The sequence below is a fragment of the Erythrolamprus reginae genome, chromosome 2 (assembly GCF_031021105.1).
Source record: "Erythrolamprus reginae isolate rEryReg1 chromosome 2, rEryReg1.hap1, whole genome shotgun sequence".
Taxonomy (NCBI): Eukaryota; Metazoa; Chordata; class Lepidosauria; order Squamata; family Dipsadidae; genus Erythrolamprus; species Erythrolamprus reginae.
In genome coordinates this window covers 340,585,551-340,603,068 of record NC_091951.1, presented here as the reverse complement: position 1 = coordinate 340,603,068, position 17,518 = coordinate 340,585,551, and the positions used below count along the sequence as shown (strand labels likewise).

The window sequence follows — 17,518 nt, the reverse complement described above, 5'->3', positions numbered from 1 at the left end:
CGACCCCATTGCCAAATAGATTAAGACATGCTGCATCAGAAACCAGGAATATGCCAGTCTCTTGGATTGAAAAATTAGCACTCTAATTTAATTGATCTTTGGATTCCATTCAAAAATGAAGTCACTTTGATTTATACTCCTTCTGAACTCGCGGGCTAATGGCACAGCCTTAGGCAAGTCACTATCATGTCTTACAAGAGAGACATTGAGGATAAATGAGTTGAAAACTGTGAATTGCTTTGCACGTTGAAAATGCCCATGGAGATAATTAACAGTAATGGATCTGACTCTTAGATTCTTTCCTGAGTCAGTCAGTGTGCAAGGCCTAATATTGGAGAAGCATCAGTTGTCTTGAAGGCCTGTATCAACCAATGTGAAAGACAGGTCTCTGGTCAAGTATTTTACCTAGGAATAAAATGTTTGAGTGTGCTTTTTAAAAAAGCCCTAGTGATTTAATAAGGAAGCTGCAAAATATTCAAATAGCAGATTTTAGAAGATATGGGGGAGTTGAGATAGCTCTTCCCCCTAGGCCATTACAAGTTATGCATGGTATGTTTGTGAGTATGTTTGGTTTTATAATAGGGGTTTTTAGTTGTTTTTTATTATTGGATTGTACATGTTGTGTTTATTATTGTTGTTAGCCGCCCCAAGTCTGTGGAGAGGGGCGGCATACAAATCCAATTAATAATAATAATAATAATAATAATAATAATAATAATAATAATAATTATTATTATTATTATTATTATTATTATTATTATTATTATTATTATTATTATTATATGCCTTTTCTGAACATATTTTGGGGGTGAACCCAGTAATGGGCAGCCAAAATTTTTACTGCCACACTATGGGGTGTGGCTTATTTTGTGGGTGTGGCTTAATGGTCATGTGACTGGGTGGGAATGGCTTGGCGGCCATGTGACCAGGTGGGAGTGGCTTGAACAATCATCATCGTTCAAGTGAATTGTTAAGTCCTTGACTTACAACCTTACCAGTGTCCCTCAATGGGGTGACAATTTGCTTCGCGTTTTCCCATGCTCTCCTTCCTGGGTCGCCCCCCCACCTCAGTCTGGGTAGCTAGGTGAATGGGTGCTGCCAGAAGCATAAATGCTCCCAGCGCCACTTTCACCCACACCTTCTGCTTGCACCTCAGGTGGAAGGTGGCCACGTGAGGCTGGAGGGGAGCTGGGCAGGAGAGAGGGAAGCTTGTCCAAGGCTGGGAAGGAGGAAAGAGGAAAAAAGCAAGGAGCTCAGACCCAGCAGTAGCTGCAGGGGAAAAAAGGAGAGCCGAGCTGAGACCAGTAATCCCGGAAGTGACAGTCGCCGATCAGCTGGAGCTGCGCACGCATCTTCATTTCCACCGGTGGAACTGCGTTCCACCCCATCCAGCCTGCTGCCCACCCCTGGGTGAACCCAACAATTTGCAAAATAGATTTGCAAAATCAATATATGCATGTAGATTTTTCCATACTACCAGCAAATGTTTTATCAAGAGTACTGCTATTTACATAACAAAGGAATAAATCAAAAGCAAAGGCAAATGTTGTGATGAAATGCCAGCTGAATGCCAGAAACCTATACCAGCAAAGGTAAAATCAGTTTGCTTTCAAAAAAAGTCTTTTAAATCTATGGAGATTCTCAGTCTTGGGAGTATCCCAAAGTTGAGTGTCATGGTTGTCATAAAAGTTCCTTTTTCAGGAGGCACCTGGACTTTCTTTGATTTTTTTCCCCCTTTGAAGATGTAAACTGAAGAGGCTTCTTAACAGAGGTTTAATAGAGATTAACAGAATTGGAAAGGACCTTGTAGGTCATCTAACCCAATCCCCTGACCAAGCAGGAGCCCCTACATCTGCCTCTACCTAGGATCAAACTCACAACCTCCTGGTTGTAAGAGCTACATTTCTAGGCCACAGTAGCAGGAGTAATTGCTTAAATTGAGTAAAAAGGAGTTCTTGGATGAGATGTAAAACACCTTCAAGGGGAAAAAAAATACCAATTGCCTCTTTAAAAAGTAACTTTAGAATGTAGAGTAATCACTTTTTAAAAACTTCCACTGTTGGAGCATTCACAACTTCTGGAGGCAAGCGGTTCCACTGATTAATTGTTGTGTCAGGAAATTTCTCCCTAGTTCTAGATTGCTTCTCTCCTTGATTAATTTCCACCCGTTGCTTCTTGTCTCCCTCTTTAAATCTCTTGACTTTTTAAAGGCTCTTTAATCCATTCAATTTCTTACTTGGCAATAAAGGTACGGTTTTCAATCACAGAGTTCACAACTTCATTTGAAACCATAGTTTGCTTCATTGGTGGCTCTTGATCACTCTCCAGTGTAGGCCTATTGCTCAATTCATCCAACATACCTAACCAAAGTTAGCGGCATTATGCTTGATTGCAATGTGGTTTCCAGCCACTGGTTTCTGTATGTATGTTTGCTTACAACTGATTGATACTGTTTTAGAAATAGTAACAAGTCCGTACAGGTGAGAGTTTATTGCCTTCTTGTGGTTACTAACAGTTATAGTTGTTCTTTGACTTGTACAGATGGAAGGAGCCCTTGAATCATCATCTCCAACTTACTGCAATTATTTTCTTTGGCTTGACCATATTGTAGTCACTGCTGGTTCATATCCAGCTGGTAATCAACTACAGTGGTACCTCTACTTACGAACTTGATTTGTTCGGTGACCAGGTTCTTAAGTAGAAAAGTTTGTAAGAAGAAGCAATTTTTCCCATAGGAATCAATGTAAAAGCAAATAATGTGTGTGATGGGGAAACCACAGGGAGGGTGGAGGTCCTGTTTCCTCCGAGGAGATTCCTAGAGAGGCCCCATGGAGGCTTCTCCCCACCTTTTCTGGCCCTGTTTCCTTCCAGGAGATTCCTAGAGAGGCCTCACAGAGGCTTCTCCCTGCCTTTTCTGGCCCTGTTTCCTCCCAGGAGATTCCTAGAGAGGCCTCACAGAGGCTTCTCCCTGCCTTTTCTAGCCCTGTTTCCTCCCAGGAGATTCCTAGAGAGGCCCACGGAGGCTTGTCCCCACCTTTTCTGGCCCTGTTTCCTCCCAGGAGATTCCTAGAGAGGCCCATAGAGGCTTCTCCCTGCCTTTTCTGGCCCTGTTTCCTCCCAGGAGATTCCTAGAGAGGCCCTACGGAGGCTTCTCACTGCCTTTTCTGGCCCTGTTTCCTCCCAGGAGATTCCTAGAGAGGCCCACAGAGGCTTCTCCCTGCCTTTTCAAGTTACAGTTTCGGACACTCGGGTTTGTAAGTAGAAAATTGTTCTTAAGAAGAGGCAAAAAAATCTTGAGCACCCAGTTCTTATCTAAAAAAGTTAGTAAGTAGAGGCGTTCTTAGGTAGAAGTACCACTGTACTTATTACCAAGCCAAGTAGCACCAATCATATATTTCTGCATTTGATTTTTTTTCCCCTTAATGGAAAACTTTGCACAGACTTCTATTACTTTTTGTCTGTTATTTTCCAGTCAGTTCCCTTAATCTGTCAACCAGATTCTGAATTTTCTGATAAGTTTTCTGATGCGCATTCTCTTCGCATCCCCATCTGAGTCAATGACAAAAATGTTGGACCCTGTCCTGAATTCTATGTTATCCTATTTGATCCCATCCTTCAGTTTGATGAGGAATGATTCCTGAGGGCTTGGAGTGCAATTTCTGTGCCCGTTAGCCAGCACACACTTAAGTAGCTTGCTAGCCTGAATGCCATGTGGCATTTTGTCAAACGCTGTGCTGAAATCAAGTTATATTATTTCTACAACATGACCACAATCTGTTCAATCTGTATACCTTAACAAAAGAGATCAGATTAGCCCGGCAAGATTTTATCTTGACATTTTGGGGCAATCATCACATTATTTCCCAAGTACTTACAGATCAATCTCTACCTAATTTGTTCAAGAGGCTTGTGATTTCATCATCCCACTGATTATTTGGCTGCAGTTCTGCTGAATTTGCTTCTATCCCTTTGACAGATAGGAATAATATCCGGCGTCTTCCAGTTGTTTTGCACTGTTCTTTAGCATTTCTGAAAAATAATATGTGAGTTCTATTAGACAGATGGAAACGCCATCCCTGCCCCAGGACATAATCCATCTGACGCTGGGAATTTAAAGTTAAACCGAGTAAGAATTCCGTGCCCATTTTTATCACTCTCACATTTCAGCTCCTTCATATTTTCCTTCATTCTTCTCCAAGAATATAATGCTGTCTTTTTAGTTCTAGACTATTTGAATATGTTGATTAGTGACCTACTCCTCTTCTATCTCTTATACATGCGATGGTGGTGTTTTGACTGCTGTTCTTCTCAAATCTTAATTAAGATTTTGGGAACTCAGACTGAATGTTTGAGCTGTCTTCCTTCTTTCTTTGCTTAAATTGTTTACAACTGTGTTTTTATAGTCTTATTATCTTTTTTTAGGAACTTTTTTTTAACTTATTTGTAATCCTTTCTTCATTGACTTCTCCTGCTAGGAGTTCTACTAACAATTTTCCAAGGTTTACTAAATCCAATCTACGAAAACACACACATGCACGCGCGCGTGCACACACACACACACACACACACACACACATATATATATGTCACATTTTTTTTGCTGAATTTGAAAATTAAGGGAGACTAGGATAGATCTATTTCAGCCTTATTTTGGCCTCATCAGCTAGCCATACCCACTAGGACTTGAACCTGCAACCTTTGCCTTGTAAGGCAGAGAATTATCCTCTAGGCTAAAGTATCCAATCCCTTCAGCTCTGCACCAGGGAAGGGTTACATATTTTTGTGTCGAATCACCCTGATGTATTGAAGGAACATCACAGCTCCTTATTTGCCTCTCGGCCCAACCCAGGGCCATTTCCAAGGCAGTTAATTTTATTGATAGCCGACAATTCTATCTGTATGTGTCACATTTTTTTTTTGCTGAATTTGAAAATTAAGGGAGACTAGGATAGATCTATTTCGGCCTTATTTTGGTCTCATCAGCTAGCCATACCCACTGGGACTTGAACCATATATTTATTTATTTACTTACTTATTTATTTACTTATTTATTTACTTATTTACTTATTCATTCATTCATTCATTCATTCATTCATTCATTCATTCATTCATTCATTCATTCATTCATTTATTAGATTTGTATGCCGCCCCTCTCCGTAGACTCGGGACGGCTCACAACAACAATAAAACAATAAAACAATACTTTGGACTACACTCAGCCATAGGTTCCCTTAAACTCAAAAAAAATATGATTTGTTTGTTTGGTTGGTTGGTTGGTTGTCAATCACATATAGGATAGTAGTTTACAGAAACATAACATAGAAAGTAATGATAAAAGAAGACAATAGGACAGTAGGACAGGGATGGTAGGTACCTGGTGTGCTTATACATGCCTCTTACAGACCTCTTAAAAAAGGGGAGAGGTCAGTGGTAGGCTACGAGCTGGAATGCTAAATTGCGCTCGCCGCCATGGCTTATAAGTTCTTGTGGGACCAGCACGATTTTGCTGCTGCACCTGTGGAGGTAGCAAAATCGTGCACGGAGCTGCAGGTAAAACCTCTCCAAAAGATGGGTGCAATTTTCCTACCTCCACAGGTCCAGCAGCAAAATTGCGCTGGTCCTGCAAGAATTTATGAACTGTGGTGGTGAGTGCAATTTAGTATTCCGGCTCATAGCCAGTCGCTGGGAGAGGTCAACTGTACACAACTTAAGGTTCTGGGGTTTGGGAAAGAAACAACAGAGTCAGGTAGTGAATTCCAGGCATTGATCATTCTATTGCTGAAGTCGTATTTTCTGCAGTCCAGTTTTACACACACAAGCACATAACAGATACAAACTTAATGCAAACTGCTCCAAACTCGACTGCAGGAAATACGATTTTAGTAACTGAGTAGTTGATGCATGGAACTCACTACCTGACCCTGTAGTATCATCTCCTAACCCCAAAAACTTTACCCTTAGACTATCCACTGTTGACCTCTCCCGATTCCTAAGAGGTCAGTAAGGGGCGTGCATAAGTGCACCAGCATTCCTTCCGTCCCCTGTCTTAATGTTTCTTTAATTTTTTTTACTAGTATCATGCATATTAATATTATTATTTTTAATGTTTCTTCTATTTTTCTTTTTTTTCTTACTAGTATCATGTACCTCCAATATGTACTTGACAAAACAAATAAATAAATTAAAAATTATATATATATATATATATATATTTATTCATGTTCCTACTACATCCACTCTGTTCACAATGTTTTCATTCATTGATTAGGGAGGGTTAGGATTACTCAATGTCTTCCTGCCATTCCTTGGTAGAATACTGCCATCAGTCCTGTATTTCTCAATTTATCACAGTTTGTATTGCAACTGATATGGGGATAATTAAAATTCACCATCATTATGGGGATTCCCCACCTCTTCGAAAGAGCTGTGGTTTGATTTTGATTCGCCTTGCCTTCTCTTTGATGGAAGGCAATAGCAAACAGCATGAAAGTTTTATTTTATTGATTCTTCCACTCTCTATAATATAATTCATTCACTTGGAATTTTTATTGTCCCTATGTGAATACTTTCAGCATACAATGTGACATTTCCTCTCTTTCAAACGCTTCTTGTCATTTTGAATAAGTTACATTTTTCAATTGCTTTGTTCTGGTTTTATCTGGAAGTGGAATTTATGTGTGGGAGAGAATGGGTGGATGGCAGGCACGTTCAAGTCAGGGTTTTTTGACCCCTGGTTATTGTGGCTACCTCAAGTATATTTTTAGTCTTCATATACAGTTAGTTTCCTGACCTGGTCTACCACAGAGGGCTGACAGGAAAGGCATGTTTACAAGTCACTATGATTTCTCGGAACCAATTACAGTAGTACTTCTACCTAAGAACACCTCCACTTAGGAACCTTTCTAGATAAGAACCGAGTGTTCAATATTTTTTTGCCTCTTCTCACGAACCATTTTCCACTTACAAACGGGCTACAAAAAGGGTGGAAGGTCTTAAGCATAAAACGTATCAGGAAAGACTTAATGAACACAATCTGTATAGTCTGGAGGACAGAAGGGAAAGGGGGGACATGATCGAAACATTTAAATATGTTAAAGGGTTAAATAAGGTTCAGGAGGGAAGTGTTTTTAATAAAGCAGCGTGAGAAAATATTATTTCACTGAAAGAGTAGTAGATCCTTGGAACAAACTTCCAGCAGACGTGGTTGGTAAATCCACAGTAACTGAATTTAAACATGCCTGGGATAAACATATACCATTGTAAGATAAAATACAGGAAATAGTATAAGGGCAGACTAGATGGACCATGAGGTCTTTTTCTGCCGTCAGTCTTCTATGTTTCTATGTTTCTAAACTGAGGAGATTCGAAGAGAGGCCCAACGGAGGCTTCTCCCCACTGATGGGCTAGCAAAATTTTTACTACCACACTGTGGGCATGGCTTATGCATTTTGTTTCAATATCTTTCAGTGCAAATTGGGTGCTCTGGGGTGGAGCTCCAAATTTAGCTACTGGTACTGCATACCTGACCGTACCCATAGGAGCCCATTACTCCTTCTCCCTGCCTTTTCCAGTTACAGTTTTGGAGGCTCGGATTTGTAAGTGGAAAAAGGTTCTTGAGAAGAGGCAAAAAAATCTTGAACACCCAGTTCTTATCTAGTTTGTAAGTAGAGGCATTCTTAGGTAGAGCTACCACTGTATCTAAAATATAAAGTTGAAGAGTAAAAGACATTTCATACAAATCTAAATAATAATAATAATAATTATTATTATTATTATTATTATTATTATTATTATTATTATTATTATTTCTCTCCCACTCTTCCAATTTTTACCAACTGTCATAGCCAAAGAATTCTCAAAGGCTGCAGTTTATTTGCTTTTAAATATTTGCTGGTTTATTTATTTGGTTGTTTTTTTTTTTCATTTCTGATAATTTCTGCTTGGGAACCATTCAGTCTACAAAGGTACACACATGACTGTAATAAATGCATTCTACATTGAAAACTTCAGTCATACAACTGTGACTCAAATATTGCCTCTCTTTGATTGCTTACTTGGAAAAATCAGTCTGTTTCACAATACTTTGGGAAGTATTCATTTTAACGCCTTGTTTTCCTGTCTGATGTTGTTCTTTCTTTAAAAAAGTATATTTCTGATGTTGCGTCTATGGCATGATGTGAATGTAACTCAAGCCATTTGTGATATGCTTTCATCTTAAGGCATTTTGCATGTCGTTATTTGTGAAACTGGGACGACATAAGAATGGCTAAGTCATTCTGGGTTGTATCCAGCGGTGGGCGAAAATGGAGCTCCACCCCAGATCACCCAATTTGCACTGAAAGATGTTGAAAGAAAATGCAGGGCATCCTGCATAAGCCACACCCACAGTGTGGTAGTAAAATTTTTGGTAGCTCTTCACTGGTTGTATCCTTATCTTTTGATCCTTAGGAATAGAACTGTCACTGTTTATAGCATCTGTTTGATGAGGGCAGTCCTCGACTTACAAATATTCATTTAGCAACCATTCAGTATTACAACCAGAGGTGGGTTTCACAGGTTCTGACCAGTTCTGGAGAACCAGTAGTGGAAAATATGAGTAGTTCCGAGAACTGATAAATACCACCTCTGACTGGTTCTGCCCCCATCTATTCTCTGCCTCCCAAGCCCCAGCTGATCGGGAGGAAATGGAGATTTTGCAGTATCCTTCTCCAGCCACACCCATCAAGCCACGCCCATCGAGCCACACCCATCAAGCTATGCCACACCCACCAAGCCACACCCACAGAACTGACAGAAAAAAAATGGAATCCTACCACTGGTTACAACGGTACTGGGAAAAATGAATTTACAACCAGTCCTTGCACTTACAGCATCCCTCAAAAATCAAGTGCTTGGCAACCCACATTTACTTACAAGGACTGCCGTGTCCAGAGGTCATGTGATTAACCTTTCCCAGCCAGCTTCCAACAAACAGTCAATGGAAAAAGCCAGTGGAATTGCTGATAACTGAGAGATTCATTTCATGGCAAAAGAGGCCATAAAATTGGGAAAATTGACTCACTTAACTCACCTTGGTTAGCAGTTATGATTGTATGTTGAGGACTACCAGTGAAGGGCTGCAAAAATGTTTACTACCACACTGTGGGTGTGGCTTATTTTGTGGGTGTGGCTTGCCGGCCATGTGACATGGTGGGGGTGGCTTGAAAATCATGTGACTTGGGGTATTTGAAAGGTGACTGGCTTAAAGGTAGCCAATTTGACATCACTCACGTCAAGGGTTTGTGTTAGTGTGCCTGGCCTCTCCTCGCCTCAAAGAGATACAATTTCCCTATCAATTTACTATTACTGAACATCCAAAATATTCTATTTATTTCTATGGATATATGCCATATGCGTACATACATATTACACACAGGCACACAAAAATATACATTATCCACTATATAAACTGTATATGTATGTACACACACACATGCACACACAGCTCTTCTAAAATTATATCTTCTAAACATAGAAACATAGAAGATTGACGGCAGAAAAAGACCTCAGGGCAGACTAGATGGACCATGAGGTCTTTTTCTGCTGTCAGTCTTCTATGTTTCTATGTTTCTATACACATTCAACTAATTTACTGCAATAGGAAAAGTATACACAGAACCCAAAGGGGGGGGGGGGGGATTCAAAATTTTTCTACCAGTTCTGCGAACCTGACCGTACCCGTAGGAGCCCATCACTGAACTACCTATATTTACCTGCAAATATCTTGCCAAAATCCAACCTGCCTAAATAGACTTACAGAAATGTTGAGTGATGACATTTATATTACCATTCCTTTCTTAAAAGAAACTGTGATGTAATGATCTGAAGTGTAAAAATTGGCTAATAATTTTATTATAAACAACCAAAGTAACACAAAAGGTTGAGTAATTTGATGAATGCTTAAAGGATTACCAAATCTGCACTGTGGAATCCAGAAATCTACTAAATGGCAACCGAACAAACTAGTTTGTATTTCTTGATTGTCATCTAATATTCAGGGTTGTTGTTGTTTTGCAGCTCAGCTATGGTAGCCCTGCTATAAAGAATTATTAATCAGAAAAGTGAGTTAGAAAAAAGAGGGGGATTATTATTATTATTATTATTATTATTATTATTATTATTATTATTAATTAAATTTGCATGCCGCCCCTCTCTGTAGACTCGGATATTTATAAAAAGGCTAATCTATAGTTTTCTTTTAAAAAATGAATTGTTGATGCATTTAAAGGAGAGATTTTATGGCTAGATTTTAAAAAAATCTCTTTCTCTCTCTTCCCCTGTCTTTATCCTAGCCACAGTTGATTTATCTAGCCCCCTGTTTTCTGAAATGTCAGTGGTACCTATGACATTGCTTCCCTCCCACCTTGCAACCCCTACACCATCTGTCAGCCTGATGAATCCCTCTCCTTCCCCTTCTTTAGCTATCCCAAGTTCCAGGATCCTTCCCTCCGCTCCCCGAGACGTGGTCCCTGTCTTGGTCTCCAGTCGATTTGTCCGTCTCAGCTGGCGCCCACCTGCAGAGGCCAAAGGGAACATCCAGACCTATGCAGTCTATTTCTCCAGAGACAGCATCAAGAGGTAGGTCTGGATCATTTTGAATACAGGATGGTTTCTCCTTCACCAAGAAAGTTCAAATTCTGTCATCTGCGTTGGATCATATAAGCTGAGTTACCTAGTGCTTGATGCAAGAGATAGATGATTGTTAGATGATGGTAGATGATAGATAGACAGATAGATAGATAGATAGATAGATAGATAGATAGATAGATAGATAGATAGGGAAGGGAAGGGAAGGGAAGAGATAGATAGATAGATAGATAGATAGATAGATAGATAGATAGATAGATAGATAGATAGGGGAGGGATAGATAGATACATAGATAGATAGGTAGGTAAATAGATGAGGGAGGGATAGATAGATGAGGGTGTCAGCCCTCATTTGGAGTTAGAAAGATTAGTTACATTTTCTTGAGCCAAATGAAATATGTGGATATATTCATAAGGTGTATACAATTTTTCATGGGAGAAAGGGATGGTTGTGTGTAGTAAGTTGCTTTGAAATAGCAGAAAGGGGCAAGAGATGGATGGAATTGGTACTTACTCATCTTATATATGGTTATCAACACTTCAAATGATCTAAACATTACCAACGAGAAGTTAACGAGTAGTTAAATCTCCTAGTTTTTAAGCTTCTTAATAAGGCAAGTAGGTTCAAAATCCAGCAAGAGATAATTGGTTATGGGGTGAATCTCCATCTGCACCATTTTGGAGAAATCCTATCTGTAAAGACAAGCTAAGTCAACGAGGTCAATTTGTCTCAACCAATTCAATTCAATTCAATTCAATTTATTAGATTTGTATGCCGCCCCTCTCCGAAGACTCGGGGCGGCTCACAACAATAATAAAAACAATATTCCAGCGAAAAACAAATCTAATATTAAAAAGCACATAAAACCCTATCATATTTAAAAAAGCAAACAACATATACATACCCAAACATAAATATAAAAAAGCCTGGGGGAAAGGTGTCTCAACTCCCCCATGCCTGGCGGTATAGATGGGTCTTGAGTAATTTATGAAAAACAAGGAATGTGGGTGCAGTTGTAATCTCCAGGGGGAGTTGATTCCAGAGGGACGGGGCTGCCACAGAGAAGGCTCATCTCCTGGGGCCCGCCAAACAACATTGTTTGGTCGACGGGACCCGGAGAAGGCCAACTCTGTGGGACTTTATCGGTCGCTGGGATTTGTGCGGTAGCACGCGGTCCAATTGTTGAGCTGAAGTCAAGTGTCTCATCATAGTCGAACACACTACAGAACAATGGGGCTTCACACAACTTTACCAATGGAGTGTTTTCAATAATTCACCAGTTATAATTGCCCTGTGTCATGAGTCTCTAACCTTGGAATTTATCACCTTTCAAATCCATCAGTGGTGGATGCTTTTCTGAGCAAAGACTATATTGTGAAGAGTTGGAGATCCATTTGTGTTAGGATGGCAGGCAAGTAAAAATGGGGATAGTATCAACTTCAACTGAGTTGTAATTGAATTCATGGCCACGTGAAATGCTACTGAAGTAATTTCTGATTGCTTCCATGCAAATACAACCAAATTCATCCTTGCTTAGCTTTAGTCATAGGCAGATATTATATTAATTATTTTGCAAAGTATTTTTTTTTAAAAAAAATCTAAAGAAACTGTTCTGTCGAGCTCTCTGGTAGAATCCTCCCGAAAATTCACAGATACAAATTTCAGACACACACACGTTTGAAAATTCAAAACAATGTCCTTTATACCGAAAATTCAAATAAACTAAGCACTCTTTTGGTATAGCAAAGAGCACTCGTCTCCAAACAAACTGGTAATTTGTACAAGTCCCTTATCAGTTCTGAGATACTTAGATTGCAGCTGTGAGGCAATTCACAGTCCTTCTTCTTTCACAAAGTGAAACACACTTTGCTCTGGTTTAGTTTCAAAGCGGGGAAAAATCAGCACACAAAGGTCGAAGTCAGCAAGGCAGGCATGAAACACAACGATCAGATAATCCTCCACAATGGCCAAACCCACAGGCTGCTATTTATAGCAGCCTCACTAATTACAACAGCCCCACCCAACCGCAGGTGGCCTCATTTTCTTTGATAATAATCTCTCAGTTGTTGTTGCCTATGCATCGCCCTCCACATGCGTGGCTGTATCATTAACTCTTGTTCTGAATCCAAGGAGGAGCTAGATAATTGATCTCCTTCTGAGCTGTCTGTCACACTCTCCTCCTCCCTGTCACTCATGTCTTTTTGGTCAGAGGAGCCTTCATCAGCAGATTCCACAGGGAGCAAAACAGGCCTGCGGCATGTGGAGCTGGGCCATAGCTAACCACAACAGAAACCAAATATTTTCAACTGTTTAAATCATGGGTGTCCAAGTTTAAGAACTTTAAGACCTATACACCTCAAATCCTAGAATTCCATAGCCATCCATACTGGCTGGAGGATTTTGGGAGTTTATTTGTTTGTTTGTTTGTTTGTTTGTTTGTTTTGTATGCTGCCCCTCTCCACAGACTCGGGGTGGCTCACAACAATAATAAAACAGTGTACAATGAATAAATCTAATATTTTAAAAGAAAATATCTAAAAAACATACTACGCAAGCATACCATACATAAAACTATATAAGCCTGGGGGAGATGTCTCAATTCCCCCATGCCTGATGGCAGAGGTGGATTTTAAGGAGTTTGCGAAAGGCAAGGAGGGTGGGGGCAATCCTAATATCTAGGGGGAGTTGATTCCAGAGGTTCGGGGCCGCTACAGAGAAGGCTCTTCCTCTGGGTCCCGCCAGATGACATTGTTTAGTCGACGGGACCTGGAGAAGGCCAACTCTGCCCAACTCTGTGGGACCTAACTGGTCACTGGGATTCGTGTGGCCGAATGCGGTCTTGGAGATATGCTGGTCCGATGCCATGAAGGGCTTTATGGAAGCACACGAGTCTTAAATTTCTCAAGCTTGAAACCCCCTGGTTTAAATAGTATCTTCTAATATAGATATATATATTTTAAATGGTTATGATTGTAGAGAGAAAAGTTACAATAAGTGGTTTACTAGGCAAACATTTGCATGAAATAATCAATAAAAGTACAGTATATTTCCTTTAGTAGAATCTACTTCAATAAGGAATACAGTGGTACCTCATGATACGAACTTAATTGGTTCCAGGAGGAGGTTCGTAAGGTGAAAAGTTCGTAAGATGAAACAATGTTTCCCATAGGAATGAATGTAAAAGCAAATAATGCGTGCAAATCCTTCAGGAAAATCCCAAACTTTAGAAGGGAGGCGAACAGAGGGCAGGGAGGAGCAGCTAAAGGGGGCAGGTGGAAGAAGCAAGGCTAGGCTAAAGGGTGAGTGGGAAGGAGGAAAGGCAAGGGGGGCGCCCCTCCCTTTTCTTTCTTCAAAAGACACCCTTTCAGTGCCTCTGCAAGCACGCTGTTCTCTGCAAAGTCTTTCCCCTTCCAAGCTGCCCCTCTTTTTTCTTTCTTCAAAAGACACCCTTTCAGTGCCTCTGCAAGCACGCTGTTCTCTGCAAAGTCTTTCCCCCTCCAAGCTGCCCCTCCCTTTTCTTTCTTCAAAAGACACCCTTTCAGTGCCTCTGCAAGCACGCTGTTCTCTGCAAAGTCTTTCCCCCTCCAAGCTGCCCCTCCCTTTTCTTTCTTCAAAAGACACCCTTTCAGTGCCTCTGCAAGCAGGCTGTTCTCTGCAAAGTCTTTCCCCCTCCAAGCTGCCCCTCCCTTTTCTTTCTTCAAAAGACACCCTTTCAGTGCCTCTGCAAGCAGGCTGTTCTCCTACTTTTGTTAATGCAAAGTCTTTTCCCCTCCAAGCTGCCCCTCTCTTTTCTTTCTTCAAAAAAGGGGAAAAAAATAAACCACTTCATCCCAGCAGCAGCGGCTTGGGTTCGTAAGGTGAAAATAGTTGGGAAGAAGAGGCAAAAAAATCTTAAACACCAGGTTCGTATCTCAAAAGGTTCGTTAGAAGAGGCGTTTGTAAGATGAGGTACCACTGTATCATCTTCCATTTAGCTAGAGGGCTTAAGCACTAAACATTGGGCTTAAAATGCCACATGGAATTAAAAAATAAATAAAACTTTGAAAAAGCCATTTAAGATTTTGCGTGGTGGTGATGGTAGCCTTAGGTCTTGTGAACTTTAGGCTTTCAGCGTGAACAAACTAAACACAGTTGCCTTTAAGTGTTTGGGTAGAATACGGCATCGTTTATTTTTCATGCATTTATTTTTTGTACAAAAGAGCTATTTTTCTCTTTATAATAATAGTGGAACTGACATTAACCTGAGGCATGCACGGAAATTGTCAGCCAAATTACTGTAACTCCTGGGAATGGAATGATTCTTGGTGTTGCAGAATAACAGTGATTTTGCTTCGGAATTGACAGTTTCCCCATGACTGGCATAGCATCGTTCTATGACATGTCTCCAGCATTTTATACATGCCTATGACAGCTCCCTCAAAGCCTATGCTCTCTGATCTTTTGATCAGGACTTGAGTTCCATCAGACATAGCCATTGGGGTCACTGGCATGAGAGTGTGTGATTTTTACAAGAAAACCTATGCAGGTGAAGCAACATAGAGAGATTGGTCTATAATTTTCAACCCTTTTTGAAGATAGGGTTGATCATGGCTAGTGATGATAGGTTGGGTAGGGAGTTGGTCCTGAGAGATTTTTGAGAGATTAGGCTTACAGTTCAGCTGTAGCAGTGGAAAGCTTTTTTTTTTTTAAAAGTATGCAGATAGTCCATAAGGTCAATAGATAGAGATGGTTTTAGGCTGCTGTTCTGTCGAACTCTCTGGTAGAATCCTCCCAAAAATGCACAGATACAATTTCACACACACACACGTTTGAAAATTCAAAACAATGTTCTTTATATTGAAAATGCAAATAAACAGATCACTCTTTTTGTATAGCAAAGAGCACTTGTCTCCAAACAAACTGGTAATTTGTACAAGTCCCTTATCAGTTCTGTGATACTTAGCTTGCAGCTGTGAGGCAATTCACAGTCCTTTGCTCTGGGTTAGTTTCAAAGTGGGGAAAAATCAGCACACAAAGATCAAAGTCAGCAAAGCAGTCACAAAACACAACGATCAGATAATCCTCCACAATGGCCAAACCCACAGGCTGCTATTTATAGCAGCCTCACTAATTACCACAGCCCCACCCAACCACAGGTGGCCTCATTTTCTTTGATAATAATCTCGCAGTTGTTGTTGTTGCCTATGCATCGCTGTCCGCATGCGTGGCTGTATCATTAGCTCTTGTTCCGAATCCAAGGAGGAGCTAGATAATTGATCTCCTTCTGAGCTGTCTGCCACACTCTCCTCCTCCCTGTCACTCATGTCTTCTTGGTCAGAGGAGCCTTTATCAGCAGATTCCACCAGGGGCAAAACAGGCCTGCAGCATGTGGATGTCTCCCCCACATCCACAGTCCTTGGGGCAGGAGCTGGGCCAGAGCTAACCACAACAGGCTGCATAGTGCCTTTTCAACAGTATCTTCTGTGAAACTCTCTACCCGACCCTATCATCACTAGCCATGGGCAACCCTATCTTCAAAGAGGGAAACCCCAACCTAGTTGAAAATTACAGACCAATCCCTCTATGATGCATCTCCTGCAAAGTCATGGAATCAATCATTAACCAATCCATTATCCTCCACTAAGAAATGAACAACCTACTCTCTAACAAACAAATTGGTTTCTGAAAAAAAAATCTTGTAATCTACAAATTCTACACTGCAAAAACATATGCATTACAGGGCAAAGCAATAGACGCAATAGACACAATTTACATAGACTTCTGTAAAGCTTTTGATTCAAACTACTACTAAAATCCTATGGCATCTCTGGACCCCTACATAATTGGATAACTCTGTTCCTGTCAAACAGACAACAAGTGGTCAAAATAGGGAGTATCTTATCAAATCCTGTAGCTGTTAACAGTGGTGTCCCCACGGCAGCGTTCTAGGACTAAGGTCTGTTGGCCACCTCCAGGCCGGCGACGGTTGCGGTGGCAACGGGAGCATCGCAGGACACAGGGGATCCTGGGGGCAGTGAGGGTGAGCAGGGTAGCGAGCGGGTGCACAGGGAGGAGGCGCCTCCCTCCCGCTCCCCATTGCCCCAGTGTGCCCCCATCATTGCGAGGTGTGACACGCTTCCGGAAGGCGAGCGAGTGGCTTCCCCCATTTAAAAGGGGCGGAGGGCCACTCGCCTCCCTCTTTTCTCATGCTGCCGCCGACATGGCCTGGCTAGCACCCACCCACCCTCTCTCTATGTAGCATGATTGAGAGGTCGGCATAGGGGGCCGAGTAAGAATTTTTGGCGGCTGTAACGCTTTTAGTTTGGCCGTTTTTTCACCTACTCCACACTACGGGAGCGGGGACGCGGATAGGGGGTGTCCAGCATACTCTAGTTTTAATTAGGCTAATTCGGCAATCTATTTGGCATTTAATTTCTCCTTGTCCCTCTGGTCACAGGGAAGCGGTAAAGGGCGGAAAATGGGGATTTCAGCAACTGTGTGATCTTCTTTGGGTACCTTGTGGAAGGTGAATGGCCACTCCCCGACATGGCTACAGGGCTCGCCTGGCTCGGGTATGGAGCCATTGGGGCTCACCCACTGCACGCCCAGAGTCGAGTATCTGGGTGGGTGAGCCTCCCCACACACAAGGGCGTGGCAGGGAGCAAAAGGGGGAGGTCAAGTTCAAGTTCAAGGGGACCTCCCCCCTTTTGATCCCTGCCAGAGTTGCTCAGAAAATTTGGATTGACGTTTCCACCCTCTTTGTCTTACCTCTGCAGGTCCTGTTTGAATATAATAAATGTGACCCATTTTATAACCCATTTCTGTGTCCGTGTGAAACTGCTGGGCGAGATCATCCAAGGACATGGGGTGAGGTATCATCAATATGCGGATGATACCCAGCTTTACATCTCC

The 17,518-nt window shown here is 41.4% G+C and overlaps 1 protein-coding gene across 1 annotated transcript in view; it reads left to right on the top strand.

Annotated features, from left to right (window-relative positions):
* DCC (DCC netrin 1 receptor) overlaps positions 1 to 17,518 on the top strand; it is a 927,153-nt gene that overhangs the window by 473,251 nt on the left and 436,384 nt on the right. Inside the window, exon 8 of the mRNA XM_070736918.1 lies at positions 10,461 to 10,617. Coding sequence (XP_070593019.1) covers positions 10,461 to 10,617 — 157 coding nt within the window. The remainder of the gene's footprint in view (positions 1 to 10,460; positions 10,618 to 17,518) is intronic.